This window comes from Epinephelus lanceolatus, chromosome 5 (genome assembly GCF_041903045.1).
Source record: "Epinephelus lanceolatus isolate andai-2023 chromosome 5, ASM4190304v1, whole genome shotgun sequence".
NCBI classification, from domain to species: domain Eukaryota; kingdom Metazoa; phylum Chordata; class Actinopteri; order Perciformes; family Serranidae; genus Epinephelus; species Epinephelus lanceolatus.
The window spans coordinates 35,457,749-35,475,846 of record NC_135738.1 but is presented as its reverse complement, the minus strand read 5'-3'; the positions used below and the strand labels follow the sequence as shown (position 1 = coordinate 35,475,846).

The following is an 18,098-nucleotide window of genomic DNA, read 5'->3' as shown; positions in this document are numbered from 1 at the left end:
TTTACATCAACGCAATAATAATAAGGGATGGGTGATGGGTTGTTGTTGGACCAGCAGGTGGCGTGGTGACGCAGTAACAGACGACCCAGAGGGACAGAGCTCAGACCAGGTGGTGGTCGTAATGGGCCTCATCAATGTAAGTCATCAGAGAGCTGGTGAGAGCTGGAGGAGTCCCAGGAGGAGGAGCGAGACCTGTGGCTTCTGTGCTGCCTGCCTGCTGTACTGACCACCACAGCCCAGTGCTTCATCACTGAACTTCACACAGTGCTTCATGTAGCCTACACATGCAACCCCGCCCTTGGCTGCCAGATACACTTTATTGTGTAGTTGCATATAGTTTGTATTCTATTTAAGTGTATCATAGCCACACTAGTCTTGTGTTGAAGGCTTACCTTCAAGAATGTTGCAATGCATAGCAACATTTAATGTAGCTCAAGACTGTGCAGTTTTGTTCTGCATGTGGCTGCTTGTATTTAACATGAATTGGTCCTCGGGGACAAATGTTGTGAATTAAAATGAAACTAAACAAAATTAGTGGATTGTAATACCTCTGCACCGGGCAAGTTCCACAAATCAGTTCAAGTAAAACCGGAAGTTGATTATTTGGCCTTCAGAATAAAACAGTAAATCGTATGGTTGATGGAAGGGGGAAAAAAACCCAACCCCTAAACAAAACAAGCATTTTGCATTTTCTGGCTTACAAAAACAAAACAATTGTACTTCTAACAATATACACTTCCTCTCAGGATGTCACACATGTATTCATTAACTGCATTTTATGACATTACTCCTTTGTCCTTGGTGGCAGTTATTTGATTAATGATTACCTTCGGAGATATCTCTTGTTAATTCTCTCCTTTCCCTTTCCTTGTTTCTTGACAGCAGACCTGACTTCTCAACACCCTGTCAAAACGAACTTTCCTGCCTCTTATCTGTAAGGGTTGTGGATACACCAAACCATTAACAAAAGGAAGATCGAATTTCATGCCGCCTAAATAGAGTACATTTGTCTGTTTGTAGGGCCAGTGTCCTGTAGGAAGTAGGATGCTATATTCATGTGAAAACTGGATCATGACATAATGAAAAAACAAATAAGATAATTTTTCCACAGCTGTTTTCCTTTCCCTGAGAGACTCAAAAATATATAGAGAATTTAGCAAAATTAGAAATAATTAAAAGCTAATAAATAGGTTGTCAAATAAATGAGAAAACTGACATTGAAAAAATAATTTTAATATGAAATTGAAAGTACTGTTACTACTGGTGTCCGCACCCAGGGGCATCTTAGTGGGGAGAAAAGTGGACCTGTTTACCCAGGTCCCCTGTGAAAGGGTGGACCTTGAAAAGCCTGTGATGTAAAGTTTGTTTTTTACTTTAAGTAATTAGTTGGCGAAATAAATTGGTTAAAAGGCGGAACTTTGTATTAAAAATATTGTGGACACTCATGGCAATAACAATCATTTACTGTCTCTGTCATATGGCGGCTGATCTCGTCCTCTGCCTGGAGGGTAAGAAGCTCCCGGACCTCAATGTTTCCTCAGTTTGCGGACATGTTTGGTGACTGTTCTTGTTCTGTGAGTTAGCAGCTAACTGCAAACATCACGTCTGTGCTATCCCTGATACCCCTCTACCTATCCCCGTTACTACCTCTGCTCCTGGCTTAAAGGCCGACAACTATGTCCCCCCCCATTCTGTGATACCTTTTATACAGAAGAGGCAGCATAATGGCATGATGTTCCTGCCTTGAAGAGGCAGTGTAAAAGGGGCTAATGACTGCTTATGCTGCGGGAATACCCCGAAGAAATGGCAATTGGTTCTCCAAAAGAGAAAAAGAAAGAAAGGAAAGGGATTGACGAAACTTAGATAAAAATAATCAAAAGATGCATGAGAGAAACATGAATCATGAGAGGAAAGGCAGGGGGCCTAAAGAGACTGCTTATGGACAGGGCCCTGGATTTGGTGCTACGTGTTCAGACCAAGTTGTTTGGTGGTGATTCTCAGACTGTATGCTCATTTTAATATTACAAAAGTCATGATATACATGTCTGACTGCCAAATTTATCACTGCTATTTATATACTTTCTGTGAATATTATAACTGCGTTCTGGCTGCAACCAGGCTTTACCACTTTTTTTAAACTTTATTTTGAAAGTCCTCACCGGAAAAGGTGGTTGTAGGTTGTGGCTGCCTTGACAGCGGCCCTCATACCATTGACCATTCACAGGGAGAAGGTGAATCCAGCGTCTGGGGGACTCCTCTGTCTGTCTGCTGGTGCTGGCAACCTGATCGACTAGCATCACCAACGCCCATAAAGTGGCAATATACAGGAAATAGACCTAGCTGCTAGAAGAAGAGCCGTCTTTTTCCGCTACATCCGACCGGCACGATTGTTTCACTGCAGTTGTAGTGATTTGGAGTGAAGCCTATTGTATAACGTTATCAGTTATAGTTGTCTGATGCATAACGTCAACTGTACAAGTTAGCTGCTTTATTACTGTGTAGCTAGCTCTCTCTGATTTGGACCGATACAACGTTGACTTTGTCCTTTTTTGGCTGCTGTCTAACGTTATACGAAAAATGGCAACCCAAATCGATAAAGAGGCTTGCAGAGAGGCTTACAACCAAGTCAGAGACGATAACACGGACACCAACTGGTGAGTTTGCGGACATGGTTACTTATCCATACTCCAGTAAATTTTGTGACGAATTTATATTTCCTGCACGTTTTCAAAAGTGGATGTTTCATTCATTACGTTAGCCACACATCATCTGAATAATAAAAACCTATAAGCCGCTATTTATTCCAGTAACCATATAATAACGTTACATCAATCAATACGTTTTTCGATCTAATCTCAGTTAAGGATTTAATTCACATAGCCTGTTACCGCCCACTGCGCCGTCTTTTCAGTGGCAGAGGGTGCCAAAATCAGAGGCGGACCTTTTATAAAACTTTACATTTTATCTAAATAAGAACACTTTGGGTGACCTGACACAAGCCGAATGGAAGATAAATCCATGAAGACATAAAAAATGTAATGAACTGTATATTATGTTGCATTAAATTTTTTATTTAACCAAGGTAACTTTAAATTGGGCGATATTTTTAAGTAGTTCGTCCTGCTTACGCGCTAGAATGGCACATTGGGGGACTGGCCGCAACCGAAACCCTCGTGAATTGTTTCACAATTGAAACGTTAATCCCTTATTCCAGGGTTTGTGCTTATAAGAATAATTGCTGTAATACATGCAACATTCAGTGTCCTGTCCTCGCTGATCTGATCTAGCTGATCTGTATTCTGGCTATTTAGCGGCCACACACTGCACAGTTATCAGGCCCAGCGGGGCAGAAGTAATTTCCTTTGTCCTGTATTCAGAGGATAACGTTATAGTAGATTTACACATGGCTGGCACACAGCTGCCACTTTGTATGGGTGTCTTGGGTATTTTGTGTGTTGCTTCAGTTTGCAAAATGGGTCTGATGTGCACACAATGCCATGTTGTGAATCAACAGATTATGAAACTGGGAGATACATGGTACATGGAGTAATCGCCTAATGCACAGTGTATTCTGCATCTTGCAGGGCTGCTTTTAAATATGACGGCTCTATGATCCTGCCTGCAGGACAAGGGACTGACTATGAGGACTTCAAGAGCATGTGCACAGGTAAGGAGTAGATTTCATTTCTAATATTCCACCCTAGTTGTTAACCAAGCCTTGCCAGTATGGATGAAACATATCTCCCTGCTGCTGGCTAGTCTAGATTTTGTGGTGTGTGTCTTTGTGAGTGTGTGGCCAATGCGCACTCCGTTTCTGGACGGGTTACACAGCCTATAGCCTATGCCACACAGCTTGACTTGGCAGGACACTAATCTTTTAAGACTCTGTGCTCTGTCACCCATTGGCCTTGAGCCCTGTAGCCTAACTACACTGTCAAAGCACTTAGCACTGTATGCATTGCATAATCTCTTCAACAATTTCCTGTACCTGGTTTTTACAAGGTGAACCATTTAAGGCAAGCCTTTTGTTAAGTAGGGCACTTTGAGGATGTGAAAGCATACTTGTAGTAAGTCATTGTTCCTCAAGTAGTTGTCAGTCATGCAAGTGAAGTTTTTAACCTGTCACTTGCCTTTGAAAAATGAATCTAAAAACCATCTGCATGCAGCCGAATAATCGAAATGCATTGTTAAAAACATGTTTTCCCTCTTGTCTGATTGTGTGTGTGTGCTTGTGTGTCCTTTTTAATGAAGGATCAGATCTGCTGTGTATTCACAGCACAGCACAGTGATTAGTAGTATCTCTGTCTGCATGGAGCTCATTTTTGTATGTCACAGAAAAAGAAAAGAGGAGAAATCGCAAAAAGTCAAGTAGGGATTTTCAGATAATGACTCCCACTGAGCAAAAATAACTAATAGGTGCTGGCTGGATGTGGAGTTATCTCACATTCTGTGTGATTCTTGTGTCTTCTAGAGTAAAGCATCTGCTCAGATGTTGGCTTTGGGTGTGGCTGTTTCTGATGCTTGCTCTAGTTGTCTTTAAAGCTTGCTGCCTCAGGGCTGTACTCCGTTATTTTCCTTCCCGATATTTCAGAGCTCACATTCCTGTGTTGAAATAGCTCATTTATCACCATGCTTTACAACAGTTCAGCTGGTGCGTCTGCCATTGGTTCCTGTTCAAAGATGACACACACGTTATCAGACATCTATTTTTCTGTCTGAGCTTGTTTTCCTTATTTAGAGGTGAAGTTGTAACTCTGCAGAAAACCCCTCTGAATGTAGGAGGAGCTGATGCAGACTGCTCGTCTAGTGAGGCTTGAAGAGGAGGGCTACCTTTGAATATTGATCTAAAACAGGAAGTAGAAATAGATTAATTTGGGTGTGCGCACTTCCATCAATGCAAGAAGATACTGCATGCATGGCATTGTTCCACCAAGTCCTAAATTCTTACATCTAATTTGATTTGCCTCCAAGACTTTTAAAGCATAATGTCTGCTGACAAATGTGGCCACAACCAAAAATTTATTCAGTCTGCATCATAAAATAGTTATTAAAAAGAATATTTATGTCATGTTAGCAACATGGCTTGTGCAATGGCAGTGTTGGTTGGTCCATCCACCACTTTTGTCCATACTGAAATTGCTTGACAAATATTGGATGGATGGATGATGAAGTTGGTACAGACATTCATTGTCCTCAGAGAATCCTACAGATTTTCAATGAACCCTTGTTTTTTCCTCTAGTGCCACCATCAGGTCAAATTTTCCACTTAACTAGTGGATGGATTGGGTCAGAATTTTGTGAAGACAATCATAGTCCCCAGAGGATGAATCCCACTGACTGTTCCTCTTGTGCCACTATAATGTTGATATTTTAGACAACCTTTTTAGCTGGGTTGATATGAAGATATTCAGCATCCCCTGAGAATGAATCCTAATGACTTAATTATTCAGAACTTAAGGTGTTGAGTGGAGAAAAACACACATGCTTTTGTGATAGAGTGGTGCCAGAGGAAAGGGTTTACCCCCTGGGGAGTTCAGAGGTTCTGGTAAATCTCATTAGTAAATCATACCTTGTGTACAAAGATGACATTTTGTCCTGAGGGTGGCATAAAAGGAAAGCTCATGGAGTGATCAAATTGAAATTGTCTGTCCTCTGGGGAGCATGAATAGGCTCAGTAACTTAAATTGCAATCTATCTGATAGATTTTTAGATTTGTTGTGTACAAGTGAAAATCTTGGTGTAATGATTGCACTAGAGAAAAGGTCAGAGATCACCCAGTACGGTAGAATTCATCCTCTAAGGACCCCAAAATATCCACAGCTGATTTTTAGGGAATGTAGCATTGAGATATTTTGTCATGGACCGAAGAGTTGGTCAAGGGGAAATTATCACCCTCCTTAGGGGATCCACACCAAATTAAATGGTTACCTGACTTGCATCACCATCCTCAGGCCCTGCTGTTAGCTAAGATAAAAACAAGAACATGTTGGTAACACCACTCCTTGCCAGACCCACCTGAGACAGCTCTAGTTTACAGGCTGTGTCGCAGAGGGACTGAGCGTGGGCTCAGAGAGTGTACACAGGAAGATTCAGTGTCACCTGCCAACCTTTGCTGTGCTAAAATGAAGGCAGTTTATGCAGAGCAATGTGTCTCCCAGCCAGTCTTTTTGCTGTCTCATCATTGTTGTAGTTTCAGTAGAGTTTTCTCTGCAGCAGGGGGGAGGCCGGCTGCAGAGACGAAACTACATGCAGTGTCAGCATGGCTTTAAAAGGAAGGCAAACCAGGAAGAATCTGGCAGAGGGAGGAAGTGTGGGGGTGTGGGCGAGCTCCTGGTTTGGGTGAGGTTATGTGTTTGTGCTAGTTCCTCTCTGGTATCTCAAACGGTGACAATGGCAAGTAAGACAAAGGGAGGCTATTCATGAGTGTCAGAATTGACTTAGTTGAGTCAGGTGAATGCGTGCATGCGTATATTGCTTCAAACAAGGTGTTGAAACTAGCGATGTCCTTTGTGACCGCACTGATAAGACTCTTTGTAGTTGCTGCTCCTGTTAATGTGCGGCTGCTCTGATCTGAGAACAGTAATGTTGAAGCTCTGCCAGGAAAGTCTTAATCAGCTGCTTCAACAGGTACATCAAGATAATACAAGTTGTAAAAACTCTAGTAAAATCAACTGACCATATAACAGAATGGCAGCTTAAATGAGCATGCTACCACCTTCAGGTCCATTTCAGAATTTATCACTTTAAATTTAAGTATCTTAATTTAAAATCATAAAGTGATTCATTGTCGTGTTTAGTTTGTTATGTTATCTCAGCTTGGAGACTACAACTTTGTAACAGGAAGCCTGAGTTTCAAACTGCAGATAAAAACAATAAACTTTATTTGCATAGCACTTTTCAAAACACAGTTACAGAGTGCTTATAGGACAAGATAAAGTAGTATACACCATCAAGATAAAAACAGCGGTAACATAAATAAATCAAATAAAAAAACATTTAACATAGGCTAAGACCAGATAAAACAGAGTATGTAATAATAATAATAATAATAATTATTATTATTATTGTTGATAAAAGAGGGATAGAAACTAGACAGACAACAGATTTACTGTAAAAACAAAGCCTTGCTGTAAAAGTATGTTTTGAGGAGTGTTTTCAAGGAAGATACTGGGTTTGCTAATCTAAGTTCCTCAGGTTAGGAGTTCAGCAGCTGCGGGGCTCTAACGGAAAATGTCCGGTTTCCTTTTATAATGAGATGGGCTGTAGGAACATTTATGCGGGTCCTAAATCTATAATGTAGGTAGGAGCAAGGCCATGCAGGGCTTTAAAGGTAATTAGTAAAAGCTTAAACTCAATTCTATACTTAAGAGGTAACCAGTGTAGCCTTGCAAGGATGGGAGTGCTGTGGTCTTGTCTGTTGGAATGTATTAAAAGTCTGTCAGTTTGAACAAGTTGGAGATGGCAAATGGCATTTTGGTTGATCCCTGAATACAGCAATCCAGGTGTGACGAGATGAAAGCATGGATGACTTTTTCCAAGGTCTGCTTGAGACACCTTTTGCAATGTTTCTAATATGAAGAAAGCATGATTACACAACCTTGGTTGACACCCAAATTGGCAGAATATTTAACATTGGAGGACAGGTTCCCAAGGTTCTTTTTTAAGTCACAGGTCAGGTTGTGGGGGGCCAAAGAAAAGGAAAGAAAAGATTTGGACTCATTGAGCAGGAGAAAGGTTTTTGATATCCAGCACTTAATATCAGAGACAAGCCATAACATAAGAGTAAAATTGCCAATGCCACTACAAATCAGTGGAAAATGAAGATGCTGATCACCTGCATAACTTTGTCAATTAATATTATACCTAGGGATTATCTGACCCAAAGGAAGCATATAAATAGAAAACAAAAGAGGACCAAGAATTAACCCATGGGGAACACCACACAAGAGGGGGGCTGTGGATGAAGAATATTCTCCCATTACAACAGAGAAAGAGCTTTCAGAGGGATGTGAGCAAAACCAGGCAAGAGCACTGTCCTTAATTCCAACAGAGTTTTCATGGTGGTTTATAAGGAGGTCTGTTGTATCGAATGCTGAAGTCAGATCGAGCGGAATAAAAATTGAGCAAGCCCTGGAATCATCACCGAGAAGTAAATCATAAGTAACCCTAATAAGAGCTGTTTCTGTGCTGTGCTAGGTACGGAATCCTGATTGAAATTGCGCAAAGATATTATTGTTATCCATGTGTGAGATTAATGGAGTGGCAACAGACTTTCCTGAAATTTGAGATGAAACAAGTCATTTTGAAATTGGTCTAAAATTGTTAAAAATAAGAGGGTCAAGTGTAGGTTTCTTTAGGAGTGGCTGGACTATTTTATTTCTAAAACTGGATGGGACAGAGTCAGTAGACAATAAGCAGTTAATAACAGAGAGAACACATGAGAATCTGTGGGGAAACAGTCTGGAAAACCTCTTTTAGAAATATGGTGGGGATAATGTCTAATTTATCAGGTGGAGGAGTTTAAGTGGGAGATTAGCTCCTCTAATTCTAGCAATGAAATTCAGGCTAACTTGGAGTTTAACTCTTTACCCCAGAGAACGCCTAATAGAACCACCCTTACTGAGCATTCTAAGGCTACCCATGGAATTATTTGAATAAAAAAATTAAATGTGATTATAAATGAATGTTACACTCCACCAACCTACATGAAACATAGACATGTCATATATCTTTAGAAACCTGAGGCTCTAAACTATCTGTTTATGAGGATTTCAATGTGTTTTCATTCATTTAAGTCATCACCATTTGAAAGCCAAACACGGAAACTGTTCAAATGGTCTTTATGGATATGCCAGGGGCGTCAAAACTCGTCATTAAGGATTTAAGGGGGGGGGGGTGTCATATGTTGTCATTATGGGGAAAAGAGACCGATAGTGATTGAAGGTAGATGGCCTATGGACAGAAAGCAGGAGCAAGGTCTGGAAAATGACAGCCTTGTGATCAGAGAAATTAAAATGGAGCAATTCAAAATTATTAAGAGAAACACCAGAAGACAACACAGGTTCAAGGGTATGACACTTATTATGAGATGGCTCTTTTACATGCTGTTTAAGATTTAAAGACTGAAAGAGGGTAATAAAATCAGCAGTAGATGTGGAGTTTGCAAGTCATGGGCATTTACCAGGCAGGAAGGGTGTCACAACTGAACCTGAATCTGAACCCAAATGCACAACTCAGAGACGGATTAAAGTGCAAATAAACAATCTTTAATTTCAAAGTAACAAAGGAAAATCACTCATACAGAGGAAAATCTAAAACCAAATCAGAATAACAAAAAATCACTCTTGCGAGGAAAACAACAAGGATCGAGGAAAAGGCTAGATAAAGTATCAAATTAACATAAAACTAGACAATGGCAAAAGCTGCGCAAAGTATCAAAAGAATACATAACCTGATAAATCATAAATGGGACATGGAGGACCTCAGACTTGACGAGACAAGACGAACTGGCACAGGACAAAGGGAAACACAGACTATATGTACCCACACACACAAGGTAATGGGAAACAGGTGGAAACAATCAGGGCAGGGCAGACAATCAGACCAGTGGGAACACACGAGAGGAAGGGGCAAGTTACCTGAAACGAGAGGAGAGTTGGATGTCAAAATAAAACAGGAAGCCACGAGACAACATAGACACAAGACAGAACTAAAAATAACTAACTTAACTTCTTGGACATGACAGAGGGTCTTAAGAAAGACTCCATTGAGTCAGGAAAGTCAGGAAATCTTGGCCTCTGCTTCCTCAATTTTGATCATTCCTTTTTAAACTGGCCTTTTTAAGTACTTCAGGTTTATGGAAGTGCAATATTGATTTGCCGTATGCTCCTCCTTTAGTCAATAAAATTTCAGACAGGTGACATGAGGACAACTTCAGATTTTCCAGCATTCTAAAATCCTGAAGTATCAAAGTGAAGATGACATAAATGACTTGAATGATTAAGCGAATGTCAAAATTAATTCTACAAATGAATCAGTAAATTGCTAAGAAACACACACTTACAATGATGAATACATCCATCCCTCCAGCAGTGAGCTGCAAACAGTGTGCTCATGTTTCATAGACTGGCTGATGTGTGATGTTGTTGCGTCCTGCTCCTCACTGTTGCTGCTCCACTTTGAGGTTTAGGGTGATGTTTCATAAAAATGCTGTCTGGTGGAACTTTAAAAGTAACAGTGAATGATTTTGGCTGGGTTTCTGTCAGTCAGTGGTGTACTGCAGTGGTGTTACTGCAGGAAAACAGACTTTAGGCCAATTCATTGATCAAGTCACATGCTCCCACCAGTCATCAGTCGCTTAACTTTATAGATCTTCAGTATGTGTTAAATGGATTTACACAAAGATTTTGTGTGTTGTTAATTCAGTATGGATGTTAATTCCAGATGAAACATGAGTGTCAACGATCTTTCTGTCAGTGCTTAGATTGCTTTGTTGAGGAAGTAAGAAGGTTTTTGTCCTACAGCTCATAGTCAGAGTATACAGAGTTTCTGCCAGTCACACAGAGGCAGGAACACTGGGAAGACAATACTAAGTAGTCAACTCAGTTCGCAAAGGGCTGTACATGTAATAAAAACAGCAGTTAGCAACATTAGGAAAGCACAAAAAAAAACATACAGAAGTGAGATAAATGACATACAGAGAATTACAAATGGAATACAATACATACACTAAAAACAGTAATGAGCAGCTTTAGCTAAATACAAAAATGTTCATGTGTTTAATGACAGCAGTCAATATAACAACTTAACTATTATTTTAACTGTACATTGAACTAAACATTGAAACATTTCTTCTTCACCATCTTCACCACTCTGGGAGCGTTTAAAAAATCAGGCATTGATAGAATGGGACGAATCTTGGCAATGTTTTATAAGTGGAAATATGCAGTCTTTGTACTATTGTTGATATGCTTTCCAAAGGAGAGGTTAGGATCAAATGAGACATTGAGGCTTCTAATAGAAGGCGTTTGTGAAATTGTGGAACTGGCTATATTCAGAGTGAGATCAGACAATTTATTTCCGATCTGCATTTGACCAAAAGTTTTTATTTCAGTTTTCTCAGCATTTAAAAGAAGGAAGTTAGATGACATCAATCATTTGATTTCTCATACATTTGTCCAGTTTTACCTGCTGATGACAGCTGTCAGGCACAGATGTAAAGCTAAGTATCATCTACAAAGGAATGGAACCTAAATGGCACCGTACTGCCTGAAGGAGCAGAAAAGACAGTGAAAAAAGTTCTGCTTACTTTGTGTATAAAATAAAGTTATGTAATCGCATGTGTCGCCTGTGTTTCTCAGCTCACTTTAATACTACACCTTCTCTATAATTTTTACAAATCCAAATCCAAAAACTAAAAAGTGCACCTTCCTTGACTTTGCTGAATCAGGTGACTCTGTGTGTGTGTGTGTGTGTGTGTGTGTGTGTGTGTGTGTCTGTGTCTGTGTCTAGGGGGGAAATCTGAAAGTCATCATTTAGAAAATGATCACTGCAAAGCCTTGTCAGCTCTGTGGGCTCCAAGCTGAACCACAAAAACTATCGCTTCCTCTATGGTTGTCAGTATACATGCAGTTATTTTCTTGCAGGTCAGAGAGTAGTGCGTTTTCTGTCTGCCAATATGACAGCTGTTAGATCATGTGATGGCAGGTGCACAATGTAAATAGAGAGATTTATCAAACACCTTTAGCCATTTGCAGATAGTAACTGTGCACCACTGGTTATACTTGCTAAATTTTAGCAGAAGAAAATCGTTTACATACAGAATCTGTTGTTTTTAACAAGGACATTATTATGATAGACTTGAATACTGAAGTATTTTGTTGGCATTTTTTTTGCCACTAGTAAAGACCCTTGAATTCACAGACAAAAGCCAACTTGACTAACATAAGGTAAGGCTGGGCAATATGATGAAAATCAAATATCATTATATTTTTGACCACATATTGTCATATCGATGTTGCAACAATATTGTAGGGTGACTATTGGTGGTGTCACAAAAATATTTACACCATAAGATTTTTGGTAATATGGATATAATAACTAATTGGGTGAGGGCAAATAAGAGAACAGCTTAAACAGTCTGTTGAGTTCAGAAAATTACATAATTTTGTTGTAATACAGCTTTTAAACCAGGAAAGACAACACTTATTAAACTATTAAACAACTAGCCTGGGGCCAAGTGCTTTTAAGCAAGTAGGTAAGTAAGTAAATAAGTAAGTCAATTAGTAAGTTTCTCCGAGCACACAGCAGAGGAAATGCAGCTGCTGTGTTGTCGTTAACTTGTCTTAGTCATTGAAAAAAAGTCATTGACATACATATTTTGTCACTCTTTACAATTACATTGACTAGAGTTTAAGCTAAAATTTGACGTGTATGTAAATTGTCATTAAAGTTCCATATCCAGAATTGGAGAAATGACAAAGTATGTGCTGTTGTGTACTGTTTAATCTTTCAAAACAAAACAAAGACTAGCAGAGCAACCTGAAACATGCTGGGGCGCGTTTGGTGAAGTAACAGGCATTGTTTGGAGTGGCCGCAATCAGCTCCAGCTCACCACTGCAGCTGCACCCAGTAGAATCCAGCGGTTACTGAATCCTTAAAGGAGAGGCTTGGGCGCAGTGTACTTGATGTGTGTACATGTGTACAGGCTGTCTTATTGCTCGCTGTTGGATAATCGCTGTCGTGCATGTGAGCTCAGCAGAATATAACAATTATTAATAGCTAAATGTAGCAGTAAAAGTAGCTAGCAAGAAGTTTGTAGTCCTATGTAACTGAGTAGAAGTATATGTATTTTACTTGAATTAGAGTAAAATGTGTTCTGCAAAACAAGCACTCTTTTCAAGTCAGTATTATGCGTGTAGAACCCACCAGTGCATAAGACTTTACATGCCACCCTGTCCAGTATGATGACCATATTACAACTACTTTATCCATTTGGATATGCCAAATATCACTGATAGAGGCCAGTGTTATATTCATAACACTTACGGGTGATATAGCGGTTATTCTGGAGAATTCCAATACATACCCTAACTCCCCAACTGGAGGCTTTGCCTGATATCTTTGGTTCCTAATCTTATTGATGTGTTATCCTTTATAGGCAATTTCCGTCTACTAGTGACCCCTCTTTACATGTATCGTTGAGTTTATTAGTTTATTTAACAGAAGCCGCGCCTGACAAAACTGATAAGCATTTGATGGTTGAAGGTCAAGGTCACTGTGACCTTACAAAACATGTTTTTGGCCATAACTCCTGAATTAATTTGCTAATTATGACTACATTTGGGTAATTCTAGTTTTGCAAGAGTTTTCACGTCTTATGATTTCAGCGTAGTCACAGCTGCCTAAGAACAGCTTATTGCACAGTAAGATAAAAGGAGGATAATCATTGAGTGCTTAAAGAGCTTAGCAGTGGCCTGAGGCAGTTGGTATGTAATATGTCTAAAATTCATTAGACTAGCTCTGACACTTCTGAAGACCTTTTTTGTTTCTTAAAATTTACGTTGGAAACAGTGATTATACCTAAATGTTTTAAGTTCTTGGCAATATTTATTACCTCTCCTTTAACTAGGGTGTCTGGTTGATTTGAGTTGTTTCTCTTGATAGAAAAATACATGCCCTCAGTTTTGCTCTTGTTGGATATTTCTGTGAGCAGTCCACTCTAAAGACTGTTCCCCTCACATTATTTTATTTGAATGGGACTTAGAGGCCTGAACAGTTAGAAAAAAAAAAGTCTGGAAGAAAAGCCATAGAAGTGTTTTTCTTTTCTTTCTTTCTTTCTTTCTTTTTTAGCCTTGTTACATGTATGGAGACATTACTCACAGACAGTCAGGTCTGCAGTGGACCACCGAGAGAGTGACAGGCGTGGCCACTGGGAGCATTCTGACACAACTGCAAGGCTCACAAAAGATTTTACTCATTTAGTCTGTTGACCTGAATATTTCCTTGTTGCGCGCGCGCGCACACACACACACACACACACACACACACACACACACTTTGAAGGTGAACTACAAAAAGCAGAACCTTGTATTCATCTGCACTACAATAGTGAAACTCTTTGCTCACTGCCTTACAAACACACAATGCAGTTTTGTAACACTTGATGCTACACCAGATTTACACATCATCATGACACAAAGTGACACTATGAAATCACAATTGTGAAGCCTTTTTTATCAGCAGATGGAAAAATGGAACATGACAGGAGGTCAGTTAGTACAGCTTAACAACAACAGAGTGCCATTTGTGTGTAAGCCTCTGACTGGACAGGAGAGTGTGTGCATCTTCTAGTAGGGTGTGTTGAATTGTGTAACATTTTAAAATACTAGCTGTAAGAACCTTCATTCTGTATGTTCAGTCTTACATAATCTTCTTCAACTCCTCCCTCAGATGACTCTCGTCTGTTTGGTTTTGTCCGGATCACGACGGGAGACGCCATGAGCAAACGGGCCAAGTTCACTCTCATCACCTGGATTGGTGAGAACGTCGGTGGGCTGCAGCGCGCCAAGATCAGCACCGACAAAGCGCTGGTCAAAGAGATTGTGCAGGTCAGTGACTCTGTGGTGTTGCATGCTGAGACAGTACCAATTAAAGTTATGTTTGTCATCATGAGATTAAAAGAGCTTGAAGCTGTAATGGTCTGTTTGGGGAAAGTGGATGGTCCCAGGGGCAATATGGCAACAGAGTGCTGTGTACAGTCTGATGGAATAGGATTTTGAAAAACAACAAACCATCTGAACACTTGATGATATGAAGACAAGATGTAGTGGTGGGAAAAATAAGAAACTAAACACAGAGTCAAAATCGGCAACTAATTTGAAATAGCATATCTCGGCTAACTCTGTCAAGGATGCTACCTGTGTTAAAGCAAATGTACACATGTGCAAAAATAAAAGGGAAAACTAACTGGATAAATGACACTAAGGCAAGCTCTCCTTTTCACACATAAAGATATTCTGTGAAATGGGTCTGTCGCAAGTATAAAAAGCTGTAAAGTACTAGAAAAAGAGTCTTATTTTTGCTATCTGTACAAAAATCAATGTAAAACATCACCCATTACATGTCTTGGTTTCTTCCCATTCTGCAACAAATGAAAAGTAACTTTTGGTTTTCTGAACTGTTTTGTTTCTGCAGAACTTTGCCAAGGAGTTCACGTTTAGTGAGCTGAGGGAACTGGATGCAGACAACATCCGCACAGAGCTGAAGAAGGCTGGTGGAGCCAACTACGATGCTCAGGCAGAGTAGAGAAGTGCCATGGTCCACTGGAAGGGTTGGGGTTGGGGTTAGGGGTGTCGGGTGTGATTAGGGTGGGGTATTTTGGAGTAAGTGGGAGAAGGGGGGGTTTGGGCAGGGCTGCTACCTCTTGGAGAGAGGGCAGGGTACGATGGAGAAAAAGGGAAATTCTCACATAAACAAAGCAGAGCTTCACCAAGAGCAGTTTGTAGAACCAGTGTAAGCCTTTCAAATACTGATCAATTAAAAATGCCCAATAATGGTTTATTAGAAATCAGAACATTCTTTTTCCCCCCACTAGTTTAACAGCTATTAATTTACTCTCAACAACAGTTTCAGAGTAGATAAAAACACATGTAGTTACTGAGTGAACTGGGACAGTTCCAAGGAGTTCAGATGCTATTGGTGCACCTCAAAAATTATAACATTGGCATTAGGGTGTGTTTATATGCTTGATTTTCAAAAAGTGTGCGTGAGCTGAATCTTTCACATGCTTGTTTGCATCGGTTTGTGCATGTGGAAGATTAAAAAGTACATTCCCAGTACATCTGGGGGCAGATCAGGACCAATTTATCCTTATCCTTGGGTGAATATCCTCCAAGAGACTTTGCACACATAAAGAAACCTTGACAAGATGAAACTCAAGGACGTTAATGTGTTGTTAAAAGAATACTTCAGGAAATTCTTGCTTAGCTAAGCTAAGTGGCTGCTGGCTATAGCTTCGTATTGAACAGAGGGATATGAGAGTGGTATCGACCTTCTCATCTACCTAAAATAAACAAGAATGCAAAAAAAGCACACTTCCCAAAATGTCAAACAGTCCCTTTAAGGCCTGGATCTAGTCCAGAAATGGACTGACAGTGGGCATTGATGTGGCCTGTTACTATACTGGGTGTCTGCATACACTGAAGTGTCTACACTGGCAGTGATTTCTGAGGATACGCACAATCAACACAAACGTAGACTGTGCAAAGTAGCCATCATGCACACACAGATGCATAGTTAAAAGCAAGCATATAAGCACTCATAAAGATCACAAACTGCCCTCTCTTCTCCTAGCCTCTGCCCTCTCCCCAGTCAGCTCATGGTTGGTTATCTACTGTGCTGTGCATCAACATCTCACGCTCATCTTCATCTCAGCTGGGCTGCAGTTGAGCAATAGGAAGTTACATCAAGGCTTCAGCACTGTTTGCACGGAATAATGTCATGTAATGAGGATGGAGAAAAAAAAACTAAGGGTTTCACTTCAAAACTGCTCATCACGGGTCATGTTGTAAGAAGGAGTTTGCTGACGAGAATACCATTTTGAAATGAACCTCTTTACTTGCAGGCATGTGTTTAACACCAGAGCATGCTCTTAGTCATGATACACTGTACCTCCAGGAGGAAATGATCTCCATTGTCTAACAATATCCTTGGTAATGGTTGCTGGCTTGCTTTGAGTAATCTTGAGTCATACTGCTAAGTACACATTAAACCACCTCTTCATCTCCAGCCAGACAGCTGTGTTTGGATTACAGCCTCAAGTTAACCATTACATCTTACCCTGAGACAGACTGTAATTCACCCTGCTGTCTTTATACTTGTGCTCTGTGCTGTGAATCCCTTTTATCATATGTCTAAACATGTCTTTTTGTGAGTGGGATTATTTCTGAACCTTATTTAGATCTACTTTTTACTTTCTCCTTTCAGTTTTTGCTAGACATGATCAATAACTAATAACTGGGGCAGTAACTGTAGAAGAGTACATGGAAAAGATTTCTTGGTCGATCTTGGTCTTACAGGAGGCTTTCTACCTGTAGATATTATGGCGTAGAAATACAGAGAAACAACTAATATATTGAACCCTAAGCAGCACCTCTGTTTCCCAAAATCAGAAAAGGATTCTGAGAATGGAGATCTTTTCCTCTGGTGTTTCATCTCACGGTCTACCACTTAAAGGTATCCATGCCTACTATAACCTACTGTGTTTGACTGCCTTAGCCTCCCAGGGAGAGAGGGGCATCATGGGAGCTTGTGAACACTACACTGTGATTGGCTATTGCTCTTACATGGGGGTGGGACTTTGATCTGCTCATGGCTCATCACAACGTGGGCCAGGGCTTATCGTCCAAACCCAGGAGGAGCCATTTCTCGGTTGTAGCATCTCAGTTTATTTAGTTTCAACCCTCTCTTCCCCCTGCAAAAAATATGTATGTTTTCTTGTACCTTTTTTTTGTTTTTGAAATGAATTTTATTTTCTCTTAAGAATTTTACCTTTTGATTTTATTTTTAAGAGCATTGTTATCTTGGACATTGGCAGAAGAGATTTTCAAAAAAATAATGAAAAAAAAGAAAAAGAAAGAAAACTGAGTGGGCACAAGATCAGTCATTTCAAAATAAAAATTGATGTTTTTTCCAAAAACTTGCTTCTCAGTGTCTTTTGTGTGTCTCTGAATCTTACGTTACCATCAATAGTAGTTATTTTGGTAAGGACCTGAAACTGCCAAAAGAAGTTAGGTTGAGTCTACGTTACTTACAAGTTTTTGAGTTGGCTTAGACCCCAACGAAGAGGTTTCCCTCTGTGATGTGTCCAAAGCCCCTTTTACACTGCCTGTCAAAGCAAGAATTTCACACTGTTTTGTATAAAAGGTACAACTGCGGAATGGGAAGACAGAGTATCTGGCCTTTTAGGGCTCACTTATGCTCAACGTTAGATTCAGAGACAATCAGAGCCTTCTATCTGTACTCTGCGTTCCTTTTGTCTGTATTTGTGTATGTAATCTATTCTATTTTCTATACCGTATCTATTTTTGTACATAAAA

The 18,098-nt window shown here is 40.0% G+C and overlaps 1 protein-coding gene across 1 annotated transcript; it reads left to right on the top strand.

Annotated features, from left to right (window-relative positions):
* Positions 1-2,259: 2,259 nt before the first annotated feature.
* On the top strand, positions 2,260-17,698 carry cotl1 (coactosin-like F-actin binding protein 1). The gene is made up of 4 exons (XM_033635600.2): positions 2,260-2,654; positions 3,585-3,667; positions 14,452-14,609; positions 15,196-17,698. Exons 1-4 carry the CDS (start codon positions 2,578-2,580, stop codon positions 15,304-15,306), a joined length of 429 nt encoding a protein of 142 aa, XP_033491491.1. The 5' UTR covers positions 2,260-2,577; the 3' UTR covers positions 15,307-17,698.
* The last annotated feature ends 400 nt before the right edge of the window (positions 17,699-18,098 follow it).